Source organism: Wolffia australiana, chromosome 20 (genome assembly GCF_029677425.1).
Source record: "Wolffia australiana isolate 7733 chromosome 20, ASM2967742v1".
Classification (NCBI taxonomy): Eukaryota; Viridiplantae; Streptophyta; class Magnoliopsida; order Alismatales; family Araceae; genus Wolffia; species Wolffia australiana.
The window spans coordinates 4,029,263-4,048,749 of record NC_135854.1 but is presented as its reverse complement, the minus strand read 5'-3'; the positions used below and the strand labels follow the sequence as shown (position 1 = coordinate 4,048,749).

The 19,487-nt window shown below is 39.6% G+C and overlaps 2 protein-coding genes and 1 non-coding gene across 5 annotated transcripts; 1 reads left to right on the top strand and 2 right to left on the bottom strand.

The window, feature by feature from the left end:
* Positions 1-554: 554 nt before the first annotated feature.
* Positions 555-4,380, bottom strand: LOC144716087 (U-box domain-containing protein 45-like). 3 transcript variants are annotated; one of them, XM_078591122.1, is made up of 6 exons: positions 4,171-4,380; positions 3,687-3,768; positions 3,112-3,297; positions 2,895-3,002; positions 1,803-2,827; positions 555-1,489 (listed from the first exon to the last, which is right to left on the bottom strand). In XM_078591122.1, exons 2-6 carry the CDS (start codon positions 3,750-3,752, stop codon positions 691-693), a joined length of 2,184 nt encoding a protein of 727 aa, XP_078447248.1. In that variant the 5' UTR covers positions 3,753-3,768; positions 4,171-4,380; the 3' UTR covers positions 555-690. The 3 variants fall into 3 exon arrangements, with proteins under 3 accessions (XP_078447248.1, XP_078447247.1, XP_078447249.1); XM_078591121.1 differs by having other exon boundaries at positions 4,193-4,380; XM_078591123.1 differs by having other exon boundaries at positions 3,687-3,760; positions 4,193-4,380.
* Positions 4,381-9,596: 5,216 nt separating this feature from the next.
* On the bottom strand, positions 9,597-14,682 carry CPI1 (cyclopropyl isomerase). The gene is made up of 9 exons (XM_078591316.1): positions 14,588-14,682; positions 14,337-14,509; positions 13,124-13,207; positions 12,295-12,336; positions 11,800-11,910; positions 11,462-11,653; positions 11,224-11,321; positions 10,054-10,267; positions 9,597-9,897 (listed from the first exon to the last, which is right to left on the bottom strand). Exons 1-8 carry the CDS (start codon positions 14,607-14,609, stop codon positions 10,093-10,095), a joined length of 897 nt encoding a protein of 298 aa, XP_078447442.1. The 5' UTR covers positions 14,610-14,682; the 3' UTR covers positions 9,597-9,897; positions 10,054-10,092.
* A 56-nt stretch (positions 14,683-14,738) lies between these two features.
* On the top strand, positions 14,739-14,821 carry TRNAL-UAA (transfer RNA leucine (anticodon UAA)). Its single transcript has one exon. It is a non-coding gene; the product is annotated as a tRNA-Leu (tRNA).
* The last annotated feature ends 4,666 nt before the right edge of the window (positions 14,822-19,487 follow it).

Sequence of the window (19,487 nt, the reverse complement as noted above, 5' to 3'; positions counted from 1 at the left end):
ACATAAATGAGTTATTTTTGGGATTAAAATATAATTAATAGCTGAAAGATCATGCTAGAGACATTATTTAGACTATTCAATTATTCATTTTTTCTTTGTGGGAATGATATTCCATGATAGTTTGAATATATTTTCAGTATGAAAGAGGAGTTGATAATGTTTTAAGATGTAGAATGAAAATAATCATCACAAGTATGACTGTTCTTTCGGTGAAAACACTTAATATTATCAAAGCAGACAGTCAAAGCAGCAAAATTTTATTTATTATGCTTTTAAAAGTTGTGTAAAAACAATATATAAACCTAAACTACTTAGGAGAAAGCCATGATAGCTAACCATAGCTGCGTAAATCTCTTAATACACTTTCCATGCAAGTAGCTCTTGACAGTAATCATAATTTAGACTCTGCCACCGCTTGAAATGCAAATTTAAAATTTCACATCCAGTATGTGCTAGGATTAACCATGTTACACCCAATAGCTTTGTCTTTTACCACACTGTCCTAGCCAGAGGTTTTCCTCACTATATCACCACTTGAGCAAACTACCTAAAGATGTTACAATGTACTTTATTTTTTTAATTCTAAACTTTCCATCTCCTGAACATGGAATGTTGGATAATCATAAGAATGTATCTTCTATCTGGCATGTAGGGGATCCCTTTACATCATAGGCAGGCAACAGGGCAAGCTCAGCACTGATACACAGAGAAGCTCTTATTCTTCCACATACGGCTCAAAGTACGACTAAGCTTCTTCGACTTAGATTTGCAGAGCACCCTGCCATCCACCACTGTGGCGACAGCGGTGGCACCGCTGCTCTCCCCGGCACTGTGCTCCCGCTGCCGTTGCTCCCTGAAGGAGGCGAGAAGGCTCTGTGCTTTCTCCCTTGCCCTCGCCGTACCCGACACAGAGAGGGAAACCAAGGCAGGGATCACCCCCTCCTGTAACACCAGATGGCTGCACCAGTCGTCTCCGTCGCAGAGGACGAGTAGACATGCCGCTGCCTGCTCCTGCTCTGCCCCCTCCCCTGCATCCAGCACCGTCGCCAGGTCACTGATGAGCCCCGGGGTCGCCATGATCTCGTTCTTCCCCTCCTGAATTGAACTCAGGTTTGCTAGAATGGCAATTGACCTCTCAGCCCAGGAAGCATTGCCACTGATCTCTGGCGGGGCCGTTGACGCCGTCCTAGTGAGCAGGACATGAAGCACGGGCACGATGCTGATGGAGAGAAGACGGGGAGTGTTCGCTGGGTGGGTGGAGAGGTTGTAGAGTGCATGCAGGGCGTCGGCCTTGCACTGGGCACTGGCGTGGTTGGCCTGTAGCAGTTCCACCAGCTGCATGGCGGCGCTGCCGGCGCCGATAGCCTCCTTGGCTTCATCGAGGCAGGAGAGGTTGAGGAGAAGTGCTGATGCCGCTGCGTATGATGGTCCCTGGATCATCTCCTCCAGAAGTGGGATAATCCCCGCTGACAAGATCATCGCCTTGTTCCTGAAAAATTCATGAGAAGTTCAAAGGGTTGCTCAAGGAGACATTCAAATCCAAAACTTCTCGAGTGTATGACTGAATAAGCTAAAACAAGACAGGAAAATATATTCATCCAAACATTACCCATTAACCAATCAAAGTTTAAAAAAAGAAATTCCACCGTTTAAATAAGTTATGAAAACTATTAAGATTGTTTTTTAAGGCAAGAAAAGCCCTCTTCATTTACTTGGACAACCTATGAGTAGTTCATTCAAATTAGAAGATCCATCGGTCGTTGAAAATTGTCTAATGACAAAGATTGGAAAGTTCTTCTCACCTCTTGTTGTCGACAGCAAGATTGAAAAGGGCCATGGCGGTGGCATCCTGCATGGCCCCCTCTCCATCACAAATACCCTCCCTCAAGATCTGAACCAAAGCCTCAACGAACCCACTACTTCCCATATGATTCCTCGCGTCTTCGTCATCCCTAAGAATGAACCTGATCTGTTCTACAGCCCTTAACTTCTCCCCCAAGGCAACCCCTTCGCATAGAGCAGACAGCAGGGTTTCAAGTCTCCGAACGTGGTATTTCCCTTCCCCTGGAATCAATGCTAGATCTTCATTGACTTTGACTGAGTCAACTTCGGGCCCCCACCACTGGGTCAACTCAGCCGGGTCAGGTGGGTTGTCTGGCACAGCCACCCCGTTCTGCTCACACCAGCTGGCGATCAACCCTTTGACGGAGTAGTTTGGGGTTAGCGAGAGGTGAGAGAGCCGCTGTTGGGTCTTGGGGCAGGTCCTGTGGCCCTCGCTCAGCCACTTTTCAATGCAAGCCCGCTCATAAGTCTGGCCCGAAGAGATGATCACAGGATCATACATCAGCTGGAGTGAGATCGGACAGTACAGCTCCTCCGGTGGAACTCCAGTTGACTTTCCTTGATTTTGACCGGGTGAACCTGATGATGACACGTGTCCTTCAAACAGGTCTCCGTCCAACACAGTTGGGGAGCAAGGGCCTGAACTCTGAGAATCTGGGTCGTCTGAGAATTCACTTCTGAAGAGCTTGGAATACTTCTTCATTAGGTGGAGAATGTGAAGGACAATTGACTCTTTGCGCCAGTCTTCTTCGGCCCGGGCCCGGTCAGCGAGCTTTCTCAGGGCCCGCCTCTCAGTGAGAGCAGCCTTCGACGAGGTGATTCCAAGTTTCATGGCAGCCCGGTGGAAGATCTCGAGCTCGGCAGAGGTGTCACCACCCCGGTTTCTCTCTCTCCTGAGCAGACCAATCACAGCTTCCCCCAGCTCCCTCTCTGACTGGTCTAGTGAAAACATTGTCTGCTCCAGTTCACTCAGAATCTGCATGATCTGGGTAGGGACATTTATGTAAGAAAACTTCAGGATGGCTGAATAATCCTGGGTATAGATGAAATACCTGGAAAGTGATGGATTCTGGAACAATGTCCTCAACCCCTCGGATGCCCATGAGGAGACCCTGCTTTGACTTTTCAAATTTTTTTAGGGTTGACTCATTAGTTATGGCCTGCAGATTAGAAAATCATGATAATGATATCAACTTTAAATTATTAAAAAAATAATAATATATGCAAAAAAAGAGGTTTATTGTATGAACACAGGTTGATTTTTATTACCAAGTAAAGTCTGCTTGATTCTGAGCAGTGGCGAAGTAGATTCTTGGCTTTTTCAAGTTCCACATGCAGAGAACACAGGGACTGAATGCCTGATTTGCTTCTTGGTCTGGATGCTTCTATAATCGGGAATATTGCCAGGACTTTGCAAACGATTGAAGATAAACTCCTACACATCTCTCCATGTAACTGCTCACCATAAAAGAAAAAAAATCCATTCACTATCGTAGAGATTATGCATCTGATCGAGGTCGATTTAAATTTCAAAGGGAGTATGCGTAGGAGAAATTAATCTAGTAGACCAGAAAGGCGACACGTAATTCTGCTTGAATTTGTATTTTGTTCAGAATATTTTTTTAAGAAATTTTGTTCAGAATATAAAAGAATTATGGAATTCACCAAATCTAATTTATATCTGGAAGACATTTATACTAAAACTATAAATTAAATTAAATAATTTTATAACATAAAAAAATTGCAAGAATTGCTTAAATATTTTCCACTTGGGAAGATTAAATAATTGGCACCATAGGTTTTATGAATTGCTGTTTTATTTCGACTTTATGGAGTTCAGGTACCTTGGCATCGCCAAAGACGAGGAAATTGTATTCGCTCTCAGATAAATCCATGTTCCGGAAGACCATTCAATCCACTTTAAGCCTGAAAAAAACAAAATTAGCAAAGAGAACCAAATATTAAGCATAGAAGACCAGCAGGAGATTAAAAATGCATAGAACGCGAGGATATGACAGCTTTCACAGTGTTTTTGTTTTAGATGGCGAGATCAATTAGCCGGGTTTGAACGAGGTTTTTCATTTTTTTCCTCGCGGATCGAGAAAACAAGAAAAACGACTAAAATCAAAATTCAAAGTAAAAAATGCCTAGAATCAAGAATGTATACCTCCCCACACCAGAAGAGACAGCTGAAATCCAAAATTACTTACATAAAAATCAAAGACTCTTAGCCCAATACGACAAAAATGGCTCACAAAAAAGATGTAACCAAAATCCGAAGAAAATTCCTCCAAATTCCGCTTTTAAAAACAAGGAAAAAAAACAAACCACCGAACTATGATCGACAGACCGCTATGATGGACGACGATCTCCCGCGAGCATGGTCAATTCACGGCTTTACATCGACCTCGTTAAAAATCATCGAATTTCCTCGCAAAATTACACATAATAACATCAAAGATCTCTCAAAAACACCATCCATTCTCCCCAATTCAAGCTTCGAAATCTCTTCGGCGATCCCTCTTCTCCTCTCTAAGTTCGATGGCCCAATCGAGGTAGTTAAAAAAAGATGGGTTTTCGTAATTAACTTTGTTAAAGGTCCATACCCTATTGCTTAACTCAACAGGGGGATAAGTACAAAATGTACGCTTCGATCTCCTACACGTGTCCATCTATCTGGACGGGACAACTGGACGGCCGTGGTTTTTCCACGTCTTTTCTCTGGTTTACCCACGGCAGTAAATAACTATAAAAATCTAAATATGTAAATATAATTATTAAAAGGTGGTGGAGTATAGGGGGGTGTCTCACTCTTTTGGAGCATAAATCTAGTATTTTTTCAAAAAGAGGAACTTCTCCAAGTTTAGATAAAGTTTATTTACTTCAATTTTGGAATATTTTATTTAGTTCAATGATATACTGTTTGGTGGGGAACAGATGGAGAAACCAACGGTACCCCAACGGTTGGCGTCTAAAGGGATTTTTTTATTAATTTCCTGTTTGAATATTTTATTTTTTTCTCTTTTAATTCCAAACGTCACAAGGGATAAGGCTATAAAAGCCCCTCCCTTGATGTCAATGGCGGTGAAATTTGAATAGAGGAATCTTCATTTTCACCCTTCGAGTGGCATGTGCTCTGCTCCTCTCGCCTGCAACGGACCGTCGCCATCGCTGTCGTCCTTTCCGCAAGCTCCAAGTCGTCGCCTTCATCATCACTGTCACCACCACTGCTCTTCGCTATCGTCCTGCAACACTGTTCCAATAATATGGAATGAGTGGAGATGAATCAGATGATATCATATTTATTAAATATTGTCCATTTGAAAAGTAATTTCTGAGGTGTTAGCATATTAGGAATAAAGCTTCTAATGGTTTGATATTTCAGCAATTTTCTGAAAAATTATTATTATTATTTGCTTAATAAGTAATGTTTATTGGGCAGAGAAATCAGTGCTAATAAACTGATTTAGAGTAGCTAAATCAAATTATTTTGCACAATAATTTTAGACTTTCATTTTTACTCCTGATTCAGTTCAGTTTTTGGTCCAGTTTGGTGTTGGGATCGAAACACGTACCAACTTTCAGTAGACCCATTAATCCCAAACCAGCGGAATTGGCTTCGTCTGGTGATACCAAATTTATGTAAAAAATGGTGAACCTTAGAAGAAGATATAATGTCTCTTGAATAGTGTCCATTCGGAATGGTATCCCAGAAATTAAGAATAAAGCTTCTAATGGTTTGATATCCCAGAAATTTTAGAAAAGGGTTAATAGCACGAAATATCCCAATTTTTTTCAAAAATCTGAGATATAACCTAAACTTTTTTTTTGGCACAGTATATCCTAAACTCTCTAAGTCGACGCCGACATATCCATGTGATGACGTGGAATCCATCGTGGCTGCCAGGTGGATTTCCAGCCAGATTTTGACCTGGCGGAATCCACCTAGCAGCCACGACGGATTCCACGTCATAACGGGGATTCCACCTGCCAGGTGTTTTCTGATAAGAGAGAGAGAGAGAGAAGGAGAGAGAGGCATTCTAGAGAGAGAGAGGCATTCTAGAGAGAGAGAGAAAGGGGGAGAGAGGGGCATTCTAGAGAGATAAAGAGAGGCATTCTAGAGAGAGAGAGAGAAAGGGAGAGAGAGGCATTCTAGATAGAGAAAGAGAGGCATTCTAGAGAGAGAAAGAGTGGCCTTGTTCCTTGACTACGACGTCGACGACCCTGACCGCGCTTTCATGTCCGATTCTGTGAGTTTTCTCTCATTTCCCTGCTCGTTCCCTTCTTCTATTCTCTCTCTCTAGAACGCCTCTCTCTCTCCCTTTCTCTCTAGAACGCTTCTATTTCTCTCTTTAGAATGCCTTTATTTCTCTCTCTATAATTCCTCTCTCTCCCTTTATTTCTCTCTCTAGAATGCCTCTCTTTCTCTCTCTATAATGCCTCTCTCTCCTTCTCTCTCTCTAGAATGCCTCTCTTTCTCTCTCTATAATGCCTCTCTCTCCTTCTCTCTCTCTAGAATGCCTCTCTCTCTTATCGGAAAACACCTGGCAGGTGAATCCCCGTTATGACGTGGAATCCATCGTGGCTGCCAGGTGGATTCCGCTAGGTCAAAATATGGCCGGAAATCCACCTAGCAGCCATGATGGATTCCACGTCATCACCGGGATATGTCGCCGTCGACTTAGCGAGTTTGGGATATACCACGCCAAAAAAAAAAAGTTTAGGATAAGTCTCAGATTTTTGAACAAGTTTGGGATATTTCGTGCTATTAACCCTTTTAGAAACTTTCTTGTCAGTATTTTTTTAAGGGTTAATAGCACGAAATATCCCAAATTTTTTCAAAAAATCTGAGATATAACCTAAACTTTTTTTTGGCACGGTATATCCCAAACTCTCTGAGTCGACGCTGACATATCCCGGTGATGACGCGGAATCCATCGTGACTGCCAGGTGGATTTCCAGCCAGATTTTGGCCTGGCGGAATCCACCTGGCAGCCACGATGGATTCCACGTCATAACAGGAATTCCACCTGTCAGGTGTTTTCTGATAAGAGAGAGAGAGGCATTCTAGAGAGAGAGAGAAGGAGAGAGAGGCATTCTAGAGAGAGAGAGAGAGAAGGAGAGAGAGGCATTCTAGAGAGAGAGAGAGAAGGAGAGAGAGGCTGAGAGAGAGAGAAGGTGTTCTAGAGAGAGAAATAAAGGCATTCTAGAGAGAGAAAGAGAGGCATTATAGAGAGAGAGAGGGAGAGAGAGGCGTTCTAGAGAGAGAGAGAAAAGAAGAAGGGAACGAGCAGGGAACTGAGAGAAAACTCACAGAATCGGACATGAAAGCGCGGTCGGGGTCGTCGACGATGGGCGAGAGCGTGCCGTCGTAGTCAAGGAACAAGGCCACTCTCTCCCTTTCTCTCTCTCTCTCTAGAACGCCTCTCCTTCTCTCTCTAGAATGCCTCTCTTTCCCTCTCTAGAATGCCTATCTCTCCCTCTCTCTAGAACACCTCTCTCTCTCTCTAGAATGCCTCTCGTTCTCTCTCTAGAAGCCTCTCTCTCTCCTCTCTCTTTCTCTAGAATGCCTCTCTCTCTTATCAGAAAACACCTGGCAGGTGGAATACCCGTTATGACATGGAATCCATCGTGGCTGCCAGGTCAAAATCTGGCCGGAAATCCACCTGGCAGCCACGATGGATTCCACGTCATCACCGGGATATGTCGGCATCGACATAGAGAGTTTAGGATATGCCGTGCCAAAAAAAAAGTTTAGGTTATATCTCAGATTTTTGAAAAAATTTGGGATATTTTGTGCTATTAACCCTTTTTTTAATACATTATGTTTATTGGGCCAAGAAATCAGTGCTCATAAAGTGATTAAGTTATCGGCATGAGAATGTAAAAGGTGGTTTCGGAAATTTGGTATTATAATAATGTGTAGGATCATTTAATAATCTGACTGAAATTTTGGATGTTTGGATGTTCAAATTTATTTGTGACCTAAAATATTTTGAGTCTGTCATACAAAGTTAATGGTTACTCAATGCGATTATATACAAGAGCTTTACGTAATGAGTTAAGGTAAAAATATACTCAAATGAGATATGTGATTTATAATCTAATTCCAGAGAACCACCTGAGAAGGCAATATGCCAGTTTCATAAGTTTTGCCATTTCGTATTTTGAAGTGCTATTGATTTTCATTTAAAAAATGTCAGATAAAGGTAATAATCAGTTACTAGGATAATATACCAGAATTTTACACATCAATTTATGTAAAAACATTGCATAAGAAATAGTTTGATTTATATTTAAATGATGGGGGTTTAACCTCCTTATTCCTTCATTATTATTTTCGTACCGATATTTGATGTTTTTTCCCTTGTAAATTGGTGTTGTTTTATGTGAAACCTCAAAGTTCACTACTTAGCATCAACAATTTGCTAAATGTTGGGTTTGCCATGGTTTTCTCCATTTATGGCAATATTTCATTTATCCCTTATTAAAGTTAGAGGGATATAAGGATTAACTTAACACTGTTAAGGGTCATCACTACCATTAGATGATAGTTCAAAACAACAATATAAACCAAAGGTGGAAAATTAGTGCAAACATTAAAATGGACCAGGCTTGCTTAAATGACTAAATTTAACAAAGCCAATGGCTTTTAGTTGGGAAATCAAATAGATGGATAAATAAAAATTATGAGCCCACTAGAATATGTAAGAAATTTTCAAATATTTACACATGATCAAATTACCAAACTACCATGAAAGTCCTAATTTTCCTGACTAGCACTTTGTTGCTCCTATGAACTTACTCACAAAAGTTCTCTTTCTAATAAAATGTAAGAATTGTTGATCTCCTAAAGAATAGATAGAAATACTGCAGCAGGGGCACAGCAACTTGCATAAGAATATTACACAACCCAGAGCTGCTTTACCATTTCATGTATTCAATATTTTTAATCAAACTCCCACACAGGTTCATCTTGGCCTAGATTTAATACTATCTACAAAAGTTTGTGTAGTCATGAATATACTTTAATTGGTTGAGATAAGTTGATTTTGTAGATCATACCACTGTAGTTATAAGAGAACAACCTTATTTATCATCCTTCATGAATTGTAAATCTAAAAAATAAAGACAATTCATGTCCCCATCTCCATGTCTGATTTGCTCGTAAGCTCCGAGACCAGGTACACATTATATACTACCGTTACGCAACCCTCACAACAACAAAGACACCTTTTCGAGACACGGGACAGTTTACGCACCGAGCCTCCCATACTATATAAAATCAACTAGTCTTCAATGGTTCATTCACATACTACTAATCTCAGTAGTACCACTTATACTTCGAGACATTTAGGGTATTTTGATGATTCCCTCCTTCTGAAGGGTATTTTGGCCATTAACCATCAGGGGTATTTCAGTCTTTTGTGCATGAAATAGGGTTGCCTTCCATTTAGGAGCGAGCCAAGTAGAGTTGAGTTAAAGTCCTTGTCTCTCCCCCTACGATCCCCGTTCCCCGTGATCGTCTCCCTTTCACCACGTCGTCAGGCAGTTTGTCTCTGGCTAATCCTTGTCTCCTCTGCTCGCCGATACAATCCTAGATCGAGGATTGCATCAAGTTTATAGATCACAAGCTAAAGGGCAAGGTAGTAGGATTAGTGGAGTGTTGATACAATATTGGGCCAGGCCTATGAAAGGTGCAATTTATAATTGAACCTCCCCAATTGATAACCAGTTAGTTCGTACCGTCTTCGTCGAAAAAAAAAACTCTTACTGCACTTATTTCCAAAATACTTACACAGTACATGAGATAACAATCTACAAATATTACACATAGCTCTTGAGACTTCAGACTTTGAATAAAAATGGCTGAAATAAAATCTCAACACTCGAAAAGAATAACAAGAACTGAGAGATCATTGTACTTACAGCTGATTACGCGAGTTTTACCTTCCTAAAGCTTAAATAATAATTAAGAGAACATGCCACGCAGCGATGATACCGAGGTTCTCGAGTCGTCCAAGAAAAGCCGCACGAGAATCGGGTAGGAAATGGCTGAGATGAAATCCCAAAGGAGATATAAGCATAAACAGCGAAAAAGAAACTCCGAAAGGGGGACTCGGCGAAGTGATACCGAAGCGAACCCAATACATGTAAAAGTGAAAATGACCAAAATACCCCTATCAGGATAGGCCTAATAAGAGGAATTACCTCCCCAGATAAATGCCTTGCCAAAGTATAATTTAATGGTCATTTGAACCATGCTAGGCCCTGCTGGGAGCATTGATTTTGGCCTGCAGTGGGAATAATGGGACCAAGAAATATCCTCCAAAGATCGAGGATGATAGTGACTAACATAGCGGCACCGAGGGCATCGATAGCCACTCTCCCCAGATCCCATCGTTCGCCGGGTTTCTCATCCAACCTGTATTTCATAGGAAACATAAGATAGATTCAGTACTGATGGCTTGATAGATGAATGAACTGATAGAAAAAAAAACATAACGAATGATACAACGTTAACGGTGGATTGGGATGTAAGAGACGGGGACAAATAGATGATCGATAGAACAGCGGGTAGGTCGGGATCGATCAACGAAGAGCTAACCTTATTTAAAGGAAATAGACCACACAAAAATCCCCAAAATATCCCTGAAGTAGGGAGAGAATGGAAGAAGATGATTGTGGAGATTTCTTTCTACAAACAGAACATTAGTTGAGATTACTTTTTACAAATAGAAAAGTATGTTGTGGAGATGAGGTACTGATGGATGGATGAACTAATGGAATTAAAACAAAATCATAAAGAGATGGAGAAAGAGGCGGAGAGAGAGGGAGAAGATGATGGCGGAGATATTTCTGCAAAAATATGATACTGGAGATTCTTTCCGACGAACAGAAAGTTAGAAAGATATAACAGCCAAGGGAGATAGTTTAGATTCCTTTTTACAAACGGAAAAATATATCATGGAGATTAGGTATTGATAGCTCGATGGAAGGATGAATATATGGATTAAAACATAACGAGATAAAGAGTGGAGATGATGGAGGAAATATTTCCGTTAAAGATGCTAATGGGCACTCCTTTCGATAAACAGAAGAGGAGAAAATTATACACGATAATTTTGGAACTGCCGATCAGTAGAGATCCTACCCATGAATTATTGATTTGGGAACATCAGTTTTTTGAGATTTTGTTGAGAAATAGGAGTTCACCAATAAAAAAAGTGAGATAGAGATGTGAACCTGCGGTTAATACAGATTAGAAAGATAATTTTATTGGCCATTAAGAAAAGATGAGCTGTAGCCCATTATTGCCACGTTGAAAGAGATTGAGCTATACACAAAAACTGAGGAAATTTCGGAGAAATAAATTCATACCTTAAGAACATGGGGAAGCTCACAAAGAAATAAATTGCATAAAACAACGAGCCAACCGTGTACATGGATGACCGATCAACAAAATCATAATAAGGAAACTGCAGGAGCAGAAAAAAGTTTCGATCAGTTCCCAGACTTAACTTATCATTATTGCGAAAATAAATTATCATCTTAAAAGATTCCCCAAATTGGAAACTGAATTTAATATTAGAAATGATAGCAATGTTTACACACTTACATTGGAGATAGCGATAGTTTCCAAGTAAGCAACGAAATATGAGAGGGCCAGTATCCATGCAGCCTCAGTCGCCACTCTGATAGTCGGAGGCAGGTCAGCAATTGAATGTCTCAACCTACGGAGAGATAAATTTGATCCCACATGGTAGAAGTGGAAGCAAACATGCGTAAGAAGAAAAGTCGTGTGCGGCACCTGGATTGGATTCCACGAAATTAAGTGATGAATTTGAAAGATTCGAAAAATATGAACCTATGGCTTTTCAATGTGGAAACGTTTTGGATAAAAAAATGAAATCCAAATAATCCTAAACATGTAACTGAAGGTAACTCTTGACATACATCGTTCATTTTCCATGATGGGAAGGTGTATGAAGCACCAAGAACTTTAAAGAAATAGTGAGTCCAGAAGTAGTTCCCCACATAGCTGAAGATCATGATCCATAGGTTTGCCTGCAAAAAAATAAAGGATTTTCTAATGGACCCCGATGCATTGTGGACAAGATAAATGTCTTGACATAACGGATATTTCTGTGAAGTTAGCTCCCGTCCAGTACCACCGACTTCTCTTTTTGCAGATTATAATTGGTATCACGGTTAGGACTCGTTCAAATAACAGTCGTACACTTAAGTGAGCTTGGACCCCATACAAAAATAAAAAAATGAAAAAGGAAATGTGATATCTGACAAAGGATTTCAATCTCATAAATCTTTTTTTGAAAAAGTCATTATAAGAAATTATATCAACGCAAGTGTGTTGAATTTTTTTGAAATTATACTTAAGCATTCGGCCAGAAAAAAACATATACTTTCACCTAGTGCAATCGAGGAACTTGCCTTAACCCAGTAGCGATCCTTTATTAATTTGCCCTTGTCCGCCTGTTATGGGGAAGGTAGTAAGTCTCAGCAGGAGTTATAAAGGTAGAGACTTTACCGCTAGAAAAAAATGTGGAGAAAAAGAAGATAATCATTTTCTCTATCAAATCACGCACGAATAGAAAATATTAACCCAAAGTAGACATCTCACACGAGAATTAATAACACGTTTGATGTAATTTTTCAAAAAAATAATACATTCAATTTAAAAGAAAAAGGAATTTTCTTAACTTAGATTGGAGTGGAGACACTTAACTTTAGAAAAATAAACGATTGCGGTGGCACGAAGACAGAAAGAAAATAATAAGAATTACTTGAAGTACTCATATTTATGGGGGGGGGGAGGGATCAGAGAGCTATCTTGCAATCGGATCAATCCAGAAATCTAACAATATCAGCTATAACAAGATTATTTAAATATGGTTTACAGGTTGTAGAAAACCATAGGGAAGTGGAAAATAGTGGAGAAGATAAAAGAGTGAAATACCAAACCCACTGAACAAATTAGGGTTCACCAAACCCACGAAAAGCCCAACTCCGACACTGGTTTTCATAGGTGACCATCTTCCTCGATCAAAGAGTTGGCCAAAAATTTCGACAAAAAGTCCTCTCAACCACTTAGAATACAAAATTTACCCATAATTCCACAAAATACTTTCATGTATTAAAACCAATTACTATAGGTGGTCATCCTTTAGATGCAAAGAAAAATTATAAAATTCAATAAAAAAATAAAGAGTTCGTATTTCTCATGGAAGTAGAACTCATGAAAATCTCAGAGATTATTTACCTTGCCCACGAATACGAGAGGCAATAACAATGATGGAAGAGCAGAGACCAATCCAAGCAACAAATACTCCAACTCCGTGAACCTCTGCGAGTACGAGCAAACATGGTCAGAGGATAATGATAAATTAGCACTCTAAAATTTTGGTGCTCGTCATCAAATCCAAAATCATCCAAAGCCAAAAGAAGAATAAAAAGATAGCATTAATGCCGATCCTTAATTAATTGTCCAGGATAAACGACAGAGCAAATATGGCCGAATATATTTTTTCAAAGACATCTGGTCACAAATATGGCGATAATGGATTTTTCGAAAGGAATACGGCTATAATAATAAATTTTGGCTTTCATCATTCAATCCAAAGATTAAACGATTAGGAAAAAACCAAGCAGAATCAAATGGAGAAAATACAAACATCCGACGCAGAATATGGAATCTCACCGCATAGAGTTTAAAAAGCTCCGCAGAAACATGCGGTCTTCAACTAATTTACAACATAATAGAAAAAATCGAGCAGAACCCAACAAAAAAAAATCTAAACATCCGAAGCAGACTACGGAATCTCACCTCACGGAGTTTAAGAGCTACGCAGAACGTGCCGTCTGCGGCAAAATTTTTTTTTGAAGAATCCGTCAACGGCAACTTTACAATAAAAGAAAGAAGAGCAAGAAGAATCAAACGAAAACAAATCTAAACATCCGAAACAGAATACGGAATCTCACCTCGTAGACATTAAAAAGCTACGCAGAACATGCCGTCTTCGACTAATGTACAATGTAATAAAAAAGAACAAGCAGAAAAAAAAAGAAAAAAATCCAAACATCCGAAGCAGAATCCGGAATCTCACAATCATACAGCTTAAAAGCTACGCAGAAACACGCCGACTTCGACTAATGTAAAATATAATAGAAAAATCAAGCAGAAAAAAAGGAAAAAATCCGAACATCCTAGGCAGAATCCGGAATCTCACATCATCGAGTTTAAAAGCCACGCAGAAACACGCCGACTTCGACTAATGTAAAATATAATAGAAAAATCAAGCAGAAAAAAAAAGAAAAAATCCAAACATCCTAGGCAGAATCCGGAATCTCACATCATCGAGTTTAAAAGCCACGCAGAAACACGCCCACTTCGAGTAATCTACAATATAATAGAAAAAATCAAGCAGAAAAAAAAGAAAAAATCCAAACATCCGAAGCAGAATCCGGAATCTCACCTCGTAGAGTTTGAAAGGCACGACGATCCCGAGGCACAAAGTCAACCAAAACGGGGTGTAGAGCATGAAGAACACCTCTCCCCATCGCTTGCTAGGGTTAGATGAAAACCAGAGGCTGGCACTTCTGGAATCGCCGGCTTTGCCCCGATTCGCGCGATTTCGGTTGCCGGCGACTGCGGAGAACAATGCAGAGCGTTGGAAGAGGAGATCGAGAAGATTGAAGAGAGGGAAGGAAGGGAAGAGGAACCTGCCTTGCACGCCGGCTTCTCCCATTTCTTCTTCTTCTTCTTCCTCTTCACCTGTTCGAGTTCTCTGTTCACTCTTCAGCTGGTTTATGCGGAGTAATTTTTAGAGCAAAGTAATATATTTTTTATATAAACGTAATTTTATCCTTCACAACAAGCTGGTTTGCCCGAGTGGTTAAGGGGGAAGACTTAAGATCTTCTGCACTGAAGTGCGCGTGGGTTCGAACCCCACAGCCAGCATTATAGTGAATTATCACTCGATTATTCCTAGTGCTTATTGATTTTGTACTAATTATAAATAGTTATAATAAGTTAATCTTTTGCTGATATCATAATTAGATATAGTTTGACCGTAGGGGTTTGCAGAAATATTTCTTTGGCACAAACATTTCAAAAAACTATTTATGGTCATTGAATTTCAATATTGTTTAGACCTCGTAACAATGCTAAAGAAACCACCTCTTTCTTTATAGATTTTGCACTAATATTTTCAGCAGAAATGTTTTCCAAAAGTTTTCTTGGTTATTTATTTTCAGTTTCATTTAGACTGAAGAGAGAGAGAGAGAGAGAGAGTTCAATAGATTCATTTTAAAATGACGGGATATGGTTAGTAGTCAAACCCTAATCCATCATACAATTAGTGTTGATGTGTGGCAGGAATCATTAGAGAACCCCTTCACAATTACCCTCATTTCCTTGTCTAGGGATTTGATGCGTCTTCTTCGTCAAGTTAATCTCATCTTATATTGAGGATGAATGATCTCATCTTGACCACTCAATCACCATCATGTTTTAATATAGCGATTAGAGACTTTTAAGTCTTAGTCAAAATGTAGTCGTCCATCCAAATGATGTATTTGGTGTCTTAGATCAACGGACCACGTATATCCTGCAAATTATTTTCAAAATATCTAATTGAATTTTTCTTCAGGTCTTTTACTAAAAAAATTGCTACTCGAGGAAGTCTAGGCCACCATAACTTTTACATGCACAATGTGTGCAAATACTACCTCCTATTTGAGAAAGACTACTATATAGAGAACATTTATGTGATCCATATGATTATAAGGGCATGTTTTTTTTTAACATGGTTTCACATTTGTAATGATATAAGCTCATCTCGCAAAAGTAATGATTATATGAGAAAGCTTCAATATAATGCACCATTTTTCATTATGTATGTTGATTCAGCGGGTATTCGTGAGAGCTTGGATTGAAAAATCTATTCTCACTGTCGGAGTTAACCTGTGCGGGGGTTGCATGATGGTCAGCAAGATCATCAAGATTTTGGCCACTTCGATGTCGTAGATTGTATTATGTTAACCATGTTATTGTTGGGTTCTAGGGGCCTTGACTTGGATGAATAAATCTAAAACGATGCGCAGCGGAAGACTTTTGCGAATCGAACGGCATCAATGAAAACCATTAAACGAGGTACCTTTTCACAGATCGCATCCGTAATTTCTTCGATCCCATAGCGAGACGAGTCGAGCTGCTCAAGTGTGCAGCCTCTAGACGTATCCACGCGGTCCTCGGCATGTCGGATCTCCTCCTTATCGTTGACGAGCCCCGTTCTTTCTCCGTCGGCGTCATTACGTCGTCCCGATCACATCAGGGATGGAGAGGGGGTGTGGGGAGGGTGGAGAAGAAAGGGAGAGGCCCATGAACAATTCTGGCCTGGGTGAATTTCGTTCAGGGCCTTCCCCTATTTATACTAAGTGGGTATTTTTCATAAAACCCCCAAAACTTAAGTATATCTTCCGACGTCCAAAAGACCATTTGTGTGTGACCCTCTAGGCCAATGTATCAGTCTAGTTAACGACTCCAGTGGCCGAATAACCTTTATTGGCCTTCCAAATTAATTAACTATATAATCATATAGATTAATTAATGTCGGATCGATTTAACCCAATCGATAGGTCAAAACTCCGACACGTGGGGTGCCAAGCTACACCTCGTGTCCTAGAAGATACAAAGGAGTGTGTATCGACTCACTCATGGAACCTGTTCGTCATTGGTTACCGTGTATGTATAATCCCTCATCCACTTGACGCTCCTTGAACGACTTAGGGTATGGTCAATTGTCAAACCCTAATCGGTCATCCAAGTTAGTACTGATGCATTTGGTAATCATCGGAGAACTCTTCTCTGATATTTCACTGCCTTGGCCAAGGACTTCGTTGCATCGTCTTCCTTGAGTTGTCACCTCTTATGCCGAGGGTGGACGATCCCATCTTGACCACTCAATCGCCTTCGTGTACTTCTTGATGCACCCGAACTAAGACCGTTTAGAATCCCATGATTAGAGACTCGTTGGCCATAGCCAAAGTAAAACCGTCCGTCCACAAGACGTCTTTGGTGTCTCAGGTCTAAGGACCACTTACACAACCGTGACGTGAATCAACCTGATTGACAATTCGGTATAATACCATTCAGGGATTCGTACGGATCAATTCAGTGAACTCTTTCCACTAAAGAGCACCCACTATCTATCCTTAGTGTCGCCACACTAATGGCTACGGGACCGGCCATACTCATCATATGAGTGAGGCTAGATAGTGCTATTCTATCCGGATACTTCGATGTCCTTCTTGTGTATCCTTCGAATAGGAATGTTTAGAACACATGCTTAAAGACTAGTGATCTCCACATTACGATCTCATCATAATTCACTAAGTCTGATCATGTATTCATGGACTTCATTATACGCATCACACGTGCACTATAATGAATATGTCCTATTAATGAATATGGAACGAGATGTGGAATGTGTGATTGGCATGCCGGCCACATATATTTCCATCAGTTATAACATCTCTCATGCATAGTGTTTGAAATTTTGCTTTACATGGAAGATATTTTTATTATTAAAATGGACTTTAACATCTAACAATAGCATTCAAGAAATTAATCAATCTAATATTATTTCATTTGTACAAGTTTCTCATCTGATTTTTGTGATAGTGTCTTTAGAAGGGCATCAATATAAATTTTTCTAGTGTTGAAAATCAATTTTTGTGTTGTGAAACATCTCTCTGGAGAGGAAATCATTGATTATATCTAACAAATGGCCATCACTATTAAAATAGTATGTCGTTGGGACTTTACTTGCAAAGAAATAAATCTTGTATGCCATAAAAGACATCTTAAGGAGCAGTCAATTTCTTTTTACCTTCAAAATTTGAAATGAGTTTGATTGTAAATAATCAAATGTATGTATATAAGATCATTAAACCCATATGGGCCCATGCCGGTTATCATTTTGATGAAGTAGCAACTGAGAAGTATGAGACTCATAGTTTGTGCAAGAAGAGCAAGTCTGTTTATCTCCCCCATCATGACTTGAACTGTCGCAGAATTTCACTTCTAACCATGTGACTCAGTCCATGTCATCTAACCCATTTGACTTGAATATTTACACTGCTAAGTTTTATAAAGAGAGATGTTATCTGATATTAACTATGAAACGCAAAAATGAAAAAAACATTTTATAAATCTGAGAAACTTATTTTCTTAGGTTTCAAAACATAATGGATTGTACTTTTCTCGTAAATATTTCATCAACGTGAATAAGAGGAGGAAAGTGTTTGAGAATCATTTCTTCGTTCGCATTATTTATGTATGGTATTTAAAGTTGTCCTAATGAGGAATGTGAAGGTCCAAATCTATCATTGCTTAGCTCACTCACAAGGTCCAAGTACAATACTTGTTCTTTTTAATGTTACTCTTTGATGTATTTCATGATCATCATACACACGGTCATTTTGATGTCTGTTATGTGTCTATCACGTTTATCACACGTCAACATCACATTTATGCTCATTGAAATAAATACATAAAAATAAAGGGGGCACTCATATTAGGCCATGATGCCATCAAATATAGGAATCCACTTTTATTCTGCCTTTCTTGAAAGACTGATCCCATTAGTGTGACTTTAGGTGAGAATATGTACAAGATCTTCAAGAAGAGTTAAGTTTTTTCAAGATAAGATAGATTATCGCAACGGTCATGTGAATATGTATATAGGCTTTGATGGTCCCGGTCCGGTCCAGGTTTTTAGCAAAGACCTAAACCTTACCTAAACTCCAGTCCGATTTTGGTCCATTCTTGTTCGGTCCCAGTCCAGTCCGATCCAGTCTCGATCTGGTCAGGTTGACTAATCAATGTCAATGTCAATGTAGAAAATTTATGTCGATGGTTATGTTGATATCAACATAACAATTTTAGCATCATTGGTGATGAATGCCCTTCGCTCCCCTTCTTTCTTTCCCCCCTCTATCTCGATCTCCCTTTCTAGGTCTTTCTCCCTCCACACCTCTATTTCTTAATGGAGAGCTATCAGGTTTAATAGAGAAGAAAAAAAAGTTCAACTGAGGAAGAGATTTTGATGGGTTGTTTCAGCCCAATTACAAAGAAGAACTCTTCATTAAGTGGGTGCCCACAAAGGGTTAAATATACCGCATTAATGTTGAGCTAATATATTTATAATTTTAAAATAAATATTTAATAATTTACTTCCAATTCTGGTCCGGTTTGACCCTAAACCTGCCCGACAAACTGGTCCACCCTCAAATGGATGACCTACGGTCACGGTTTGGTCCAATCTAAATGGTCCTCCATCCTAAATGTCCTTCTCTGTATGTATAGAGATGGTGCATGTGAATGGCTTGAAGAAACTCTTCCATAGAGAATAGTGAAAGTGGAATGAGTTCCTCACAAGGTGATGATATCAACTTTAATCTAATAGTTTTATCTGATTCATTTCCAATTGTTACGCTGCATATATCAGTTTGAATGATCAATCAAGCCCAAAAAATCCCAACACCTTAAAGACTTACTGTGACTCGTATATTTTACTTTTTTCATAGGTGGGCTCAATTTTATTTTTTGGAAATATATGCGG